We start from the raw sequence: 7,865 nt of genomic DNA, 5'->3' as shown, positions 1-7,865 counted from the left end.
TGTTAAGTGGGATCGGAAAGTCTGAGACCCCTAGTGACGATACCTCTATTTTGCATTTTTTCCTAATTTAGTATAATGTTTTCTTTAGAAATGATATTATCAGCGGAATAATTTGTTATATCAAACTTCCTGATTGTTATCTTTGTGTGATAAATGACACTGTGGTGGAACTGAAATGTTTCTTCTGCTGTTTCTTCCTCTTTTTTTGTCAGTCAGAACCAAAACATGCATTACACGTGTGTTATATTTATTCAGCGGTCACAGACGAGGGTCATCACTAATTCTATCATTTCAGAGCTTTAAGAGAGTTGATTACAGCTGTGTAGCTGATGCAGAAGTGCTGAGCTGATGAATTCCTGTAGAGAGGTGAGGGTGCTGTGACTGCTCTGGTGTTTAGCTGAGCTCACTGCGCCCTCTAGTGATTCACGGGGAGAATAACACCACAGAGTCAGAGGTTTTAGATGAGCTTGTGCAGAGAAAAAGAGGAAACAGAAGAACTGAATATTGCTCAAATGACATTACTGCATTCTCAGTCTGTTTGTAATCTAATCTAATAAAACACAGTATAATATAATGTAAAATTAATTGAAATGCATTTAGATAGATAGATAGATAGATAGATAGATAGATAGATAGATAGAACTTTATTGATCCCAAAGGGAAATTGCAGTGTTTCAGTAGCAAGACATATAATTGCACATAAACTTACATATACTATGCAGAAAATAAAAAAATAGATAAATTTAGACACAAGTTAAAGTATGAGACATAAAATAAAAGTATATCTATTTGCATATTTACATGGCATATGAGACAGATTTGTTGTATTTACATGACAGCAGGAACTGAATGGTGTGAGGTAAACTAAAAGCACAGATTATGGACATAACTAACTCAGAGTTGCATCAATATTACAGTGTAAGGTGCACAGTGAGAGTCATTACAGTAGTGGTTATAATATATTGCACAGTGTGTATTAACAGGAGAGGAGATACAGTGATGTGGTTCAGCTCAGTTCAGACAGCAGGAGATCAGTACCGTCTCTGCAGTAAGGAGACTCGCTGTAGAGCCGTATAGCAGTGGGTAAGAAAGATCTCACATGGTTGCACTTATCACCAGCACTACATTTAGAAATAACCACAAAACAAATTATTTTAACCCAGAGGAAAACATGAAAAGATAGATAGATAGATAGATAGATAGATAGATGTTCTATGTGAGTTTTGGTTTCAATTGTAGTGTCTCTTCTGTAAATTTTATTTTGAATCCGATGATCCTTTTTGGGAAATACTACTTACACAGACAAAATGAGGTAAATCCAAGTCTCACCTCAGTGTTTTCTTCATTGAATTTAATTTACTTATTGATTGCCTTAAATGCCTTAGCAATAAAAAATATGTCTACTATTAATAGTATGAAGGATTTAAGTTCATTTTAGTAGTTTGAAGGATTTAAGAAGAATGAAAGTGTTGTCACTGTATTTTTTGTTATTTTGCTTTATTTTATCCTTTTCTTTGTGTTTAGTTGAAGTTGTTAAATATATATATATATATATATATATATATATATATATATATATATATATATGAGGTTTATCTTTAATCAGAGAACTACAGTACCACTGTAAAATTAAAGGAAAGTTCTGTGTGAGTGATTAGAAACTAATTTACCTTCTCCTTTTTAGCCGTTTAGCTCCATATAACTCCATTCATTGTGGACTCGCTCGCGGGCGCCCCCTGGCGTTTTGCAGTCATGTTTTTGATATAACTGGGGAAATAGGAAGAGGCCAGGCTCCCTTTAAACCGGCTCTGATGTTTAATATGGATTGTTTGTAATATTATATGTTAATAAAAATATATAAGCTGTGTTTTTTTATTTCATTTATTTTTTTAATGAGGGCGAACATGTGACGCGCTTCCGGGGAACGGCCTCCCTGCCTGACAGACATGGCGGCGCCCATGGAGCTGTACTGCTGGAGAGGAGATCATGGTCTACCCTCTGTGGATGTGGACTGTCTCACTGTGCTGGTAAGAACAGACTGAGCGCGGAGAGATGAAGCTGCTGCATTGAATCCGTCTGTCTGTTTGAACACGGAGCCGTATTTAAACAGAGACGGACACATTCCCGCCGGCTGCTTGTTGAATTATCCCGTTCCACCTTAAATGGTGCAGCAGTTACATTCTGGTGCCTCACGCCGCGTTTAAGTGCTCGTGTTTAAATAACACACGGACCGAGTTCGCTTCGGTTAATAGCAGGCGTGATTTCGGCACGAGTTTAACTTTTTTTTTATTTTGTAGTTTCTTTAGTGAGACGTTTCAGCGGACTTAGCGCTCAGTGGGCCTGGCAAAAAACTACAACTCCCATGATGCACCGCCTGCAAGAAGGCTGACAGATAGCAGAGGAAGCGCGTATAGCTTTAAGAGCGCTGAGTCGAAGGTTAAGCTCTCCAAAATAAAAATTAGCCAAACTGCCCAGAATTAATTGATCAGGTTATATTTTACAGACATAAACACAATCATTTACAGCTATATTGTGTTGTGTAACCGTTATACACTTAATAATATTGTTATTATGAAAGTCTCATATGTAAAAATGCTATTTTCCCTTTATTTGGCAGAGGTAGGTAGATATGGGTTGACATGGGTGATCTAATTTTAAACCCTTATAATAAAAGAAGCTGAACTCGCAATTTTTTTTCTACTGAAAGTCGACCCGTTTTTCCACAAATCTGGGCTATAAACTATAAACAGATGGCGTCTCTTCAGTGATCTGCTCTGTAAAAAATATTTTAATAAAATAATACAAAGAGCGTCTAAGATTTTTGGCTTTCAGCAGTAAATTGTAAGCATTTAGCAATATGTTTATGATCATAAAACACATTTTCTGTTAAATTGAGGGGAGCTTTTGCAAAAAATAAATAAATAAATAAAAATGTACATTTATTTCATGCAGTTACTGAATAATTTGCCTTACGATTTGGTTATGTAAATTCAGATGGACAAACCAGAATATAAGAGCACTGAGTCGAAGGTTAAGCTCTCCAAAATCATGTTATATTTTACAGACATAAACACAAGCTTACATTTACAGCTATATTGTGTTTTGTAATTGCTATACACTTAATGATATTGCTCATATGAAAACTTATATGTAAACATGCTATTTTTACCTTTATTTGGCAGAGGTGGATATGTATGTTGTATATACTCATATTTAAATTATATTAGCTTTATTAAGTATGACACTCATAATAGCGTTCACATTAATAGCACACATAAGAGTAAGTTCTGTCTTGTGTCAAACAGCCTTGTCTAAATGTATACCTGAATTTAAAGAAGTTTCCACGATATACTAAATCAAGGTATTTCCTTTTTTATGACATTTGATGAGATAGAACAGACAAAAGTGCCACGTATAAAAATGCTATTAAAACAGTTAATTTAATGATTAATATTTAACAGTTCATATGCTGTGCTGCAGTAAATCCAAGACAAAAGGACTAATTATGCTCTTTTTGTAATCATATATGCAGTTGGGAAGTGTTTTTAAGTACTGATGATATCCAAGGTACGCTCAGAGAAGCATATTGTGACCTCTGGTGGTGTAATTTATCATGATAATGATAAATATTGTCATACTGCCCAGCCCTTCCTGAAAACATGTGCCAGTACATTTTATTTTGTGAATTGAGTTTGAGAGTCTAATGAGACAAACATACAGTTACAAGTTATATTTCATTATAATTAAAATATATAACTATTTTAGGATAGAAAATCCAAAAACATGCTTGAAAGAGTCACGTAGAATAAAACCAAACTAATGGGCAAAAAAAGGAACTATAAAAAAACATATATATCATTTTTTTGAAAAGCATAGTTGTGCCTTTTGCATAATTTTGTTTATGATATCTTTTCTTTACTTGATGCTTGCTGCAGTATTGATCTGGTCTATGTGAGAAAGGCTGAGACTGTGAGTGGACTATGTGTCTGTCCAGCACAGCTGTCTAAACAGGTTGTCCATTTACTCATCAGTACTCATGGGGAAGAGAGAGAGAGGAGACCACAAAGAGCTCTTCACACACAAAACAAGCACTCCTAGTGGCTCTTGTTCACTGTGTGATTGACAGAAACAACAGTACTGCTTCCTGTTTGTTCACACCAACCTGCCACTGAGCTTTTACAGGAGAACTCCACCTGTTTTTCAGAATTTAAATAGAAAGTTTAAACATTTTAATCAGAGTCGTTCAGAGTGGTTTGGTGTGAAACGCTCTGTTCTAGAGAAACTTACTGAGTCAGAATCGTTCACAGTGGTGGTGATAGGAACCAGACGTCCACCTCTAAAAGCTCCCTCACAAAAAGTTATTACAAGAAATGGTTATGAAGACACTGCCTGATGACTGAGACATGATACTTTTTGAAGATTTTGGCCTTAAAAATATACTTTTTAAAAATCTGTTCACGGTGGGGGGGATACATGCAGGGTGCTGTGAGGTAAAGTCCCCAAAGAAAACTTATTATTTCAGATTTTCCACTATTTTCCCATCATCAACATTCCATATAAACTCAGAAGACTCGTGTAGGTTCACTGGTGGTTCTGGATAGTAAATAAAATGTCTATATTTGTGTTGTAGTCATGGCGACCCCTGGTTCCTATCACCACCACTGTAAAGAAATCTGAACCATTTGACACCAAACCACTCTGAATCACTCTGTTTACACCTCACACACTGAATTATGCAAAAAAACAGTACAAAAACCTAAATATGTACATGTAGACGTACACAGGTAGGCCCACATTTACATGTGCATTAAGATACAGTCAAGTCAAAGTTTATTTATGTAGCGCTTTTTACAACAGGTGTTGTCACAAAGCAGCTTTACAGAAAAATCTCGGTCCAAGCCCCCATTAGCGTCGGCAGTGGTGACAGTGGCAAGGAAAATCTCCCTGAGAGCAAGAGGAAGAAACACTGAGAGGAACCAAGACTCAAAAGTGGAACCCATCCTCCTCTGGTCGACACCGGATAACAAACAGCGTTAGAATAAAGTATTAAAACATACAGAAACAGTCGTGAAGATGGCCTGTTTAGCTCTAAGGGATAAAGACAGGTTGGAAAATGGTCATCTAAAAAGGAATTATGACTGTTTTTGGTACATAAAACCAGACGAATATTATAAATAGTCTTATAAGTGCAAGACAAATGATTACGGTTAGTCCCAGTGCACATCCATGTGACAGATAACAAACATATCATGCAGGCTGTTTTTGTTTCTCAGCAAACTGTTATTTCAGATACAACCAGCATATCACATATTGTAGTTTTAACACGCCAAAGACTGCAATATATTTAATACAACAATGTGTAGATCTCCACTAAGAAGCACAGTATATGCGCGAGATTATATTTGATCGCATAGACTTGTCAATTATTTATTCCACAGTACAGATCCTGTCCTCTGCAGTCAGTAGTGGACAGGCTCCTGCGTCTGAGCAGGAAGCGCTGTGTTCACCGCGAGAGCAGCGATCCCGTCTCGTTTGACTGTTGTTTTTGGATCAGCGAGCTCCGCGGCTCCTGAAGGGATTTCACTGCACGTGTCTGTGAATCTTTTGTTACGCAGAATTTTTCGTTTTGCGTTGCTTAAAGCTTTGGACTTGATCCCCATTTATTACACAAACGTGGTCAGACTTAAATAGAGCATCTGTCTCGCTTTCTTTCGAACGTGTTGATGTTTTTCCTTGTTGTTATGGAGACCATAAACACAAATTTATATATTATTTTCACAGTTACCCTTAAAAAGCATATTAACCAAGACTTTAGGCCAATTAGACCATAATGTGTGACAGCTTTAGCCCAGGGGTCGCAACCCAAATGTTAAGAAGAGCCATTTTGTCCTTTCAACAAAAATCAGACCACCTTGCGAGCCACAACACTTTATGTCCATTTTACCGTCTTGGCTGTAAATATGTCTCAGTATGTGCTGAGGGACTAGTATAGGGTAAAAATATAGACAAAAACGCAGACTCACTTTGCTCTGCTTTAAGCTTTAGCTCAGCTATAGCTGCTTTTCTCGCATCTCCAGCAGGAAACTTTTCCAAAAGTAGAACAGGAAAATCAATTCTTGGAAAATGTCTGTCATTGTTTTTTTGAGTTTTTACGAGGCTGAAGTCGCTTCTCATTCGCCAGCTTCTTGTTCGAATTTTCCTGTTCCACCTTAAATGGTGCCTGAGGCGCCAGAATGTAACTGCTGCACCATTTAAGGTGGAACGGGAAAATTCAAACAAGAAACTGGCGAATGAGAAACTGACGTCAGCCTTGTGACTTTTTAGTGTTTGTCAGTTTCTCGTTGCAGATTAAACGTATCAGGAAACCAGCTGGAGTGATTATAAACACAAATACGTTCATTCATCTCCAAATTATCAAAGTTTGTCTTAAATCTCTCTCTTTGCCGTTTCGTTAGCTACTACTTAGGCGAGACTGTTGTCTGCGTTGCTATGGTGACCAGCAGTCTGCGCTGATCTTCAGGGTTAAAGGGTGAATCAGCAGTTCTACATTAACTCCAGAGTTTAAGACCATTTACTGTTAAACTGTGTTGAACGATCAGCAGAGCTTTATTTTACTGTAAAGGATGATTATTTTATTTTTACCTACAAATCTAATTCTGCTGTGGAGCCACAACAGGACAGTGAAAGAGCCACATGTTGCCGACTGCTGATTTGGACAGTGTTTCATACCCACTCTGCTGATAACAATTTTCATTTTCTTGAGGACCCAAACAAGATATAAAATACGAAGATGTATTCGTAAAATATTGATATGTAATTGCATTAGAGAGCATCATATACTCCTTCGTGTTGAATATTTTGACTTAGATTGTGACAAAATCCTTATAATCCTGTAATCTTTATGTGAAAATTATAATCAGTTTTGGGGATTTGGAGACCTCTCTGGTAGAAACATGTAACTGCAAGCAAGTTGTGGCAGAAGAACATTTATGGACGTTTTAGAAGTTTTTTAATGAATATTTTAAGCTTTACAAGGTGATTCAGAGCCGAGCCATTCTCCAGTAATCCTGTTTCTTTCATTTTTTAAACAAAACATTTTACATAGTGTGGCTTTAAAGCTGAACTCCAGAGTCATATTTAATCTATTAGGTTCATTAAATTATTAAGTGCTGTCATGTGGTTTCCGACTCCAGGTGACCATATTGAATAGATAGTGTTCCTCCAGAATGTCCTGTCTTCTGTTTGTTTCACTCACACATCGGAATTCACCTGTAAAGTGTCTTTTTAATGCACATATCACTCCTGTCTTTTGCTGGTCTTGCTGGAAAGAGGACATGGAAATGAAGACAGTGTTTTTGAATCTCGTCTCAGGCAGAAAATATGTAACTCATTATTTCAGATGAGGGTACATTTGCTGGTAGTGAGTAGTTTCCAATCTCTATGAGTGAGCAGAGCTGCAGTCGTTCAGAGGGAGGATTCTGTCAGCAGACGTGGGAGCGAGTCTGTAATTACTGAAGCTGAAGCTGTAACCCGTAGAGGGCCCTGTTCCTCACTGAGCAGAGCCTTTCAGGCCTGGCTGGATTTCTTTGAATGTGTAAGATAATATGAACCACAAAATGGTTCGTACCGTGCGGCGTCTTCCTGCATGACTAGCTTTCCCATTTAGAGCTCCGTCTGAGGGTCAGCGCCGGCAGCGGAAAATAGACTTGGACTGCTGTTTGGTTTCCGTTTGGTTTCTGGTCACCGAAGCGTTGAATGAACAAAAGTAATCCTTTTGCATGTAGGTGTTACTGTATGTTTGGCTTTAATAAGCCTATACGGTTACATGACGTTCCAGGAACACACAGGCAAGGGCATCAGTTACT

At 37.5% G+C, this 7,865-nt stretch overlaps 1 protein-coding gene across 1 annotated transcript in view; it reads left to right on the top strand.

The window, feature by feature from the left end:
* The first annotated feature begins 1,900 nt into the window (after positions 1-1,900).
* Positions 1,901-7,865, top strand: part of mtx1b (metaxin 1b) — a 29,398-nt gene continuing 23,433 nt past the window's right edge. Inside the window, exon 1 of the mRNA XM_036565925.1 lies at positions 1,901-2,027. Coding sequence (XP_036421818.1) covers positions 1,947-2,027 — 81 coding nt within the window. The 5' untranslated portion in view covers positions 1,901-1,946. The remainder of the gene's footprint in view (positions 2,028-7,865) is intronic.

Source organism: Colossoma macropomum, unplaced genomic scaffold (assembly GCF_904425465.1).
Source record: "Colossoma macropomum unplaced genomic scaffold, Colossoma_macropomum, whole genome shotgun sequence".
NCBI classification, from domain to species: Eukaryota; Metazoa; Chordata; class Actinopteri; order Characiformes; family Serrasalmidae; genus Colossoma; species Colossoma macropomum.
The sequence above is the reverse complement of the archived record's forward strand: the minus strand, read 5'-3'. Positions and strand labels throughout refer to the sequence as shown.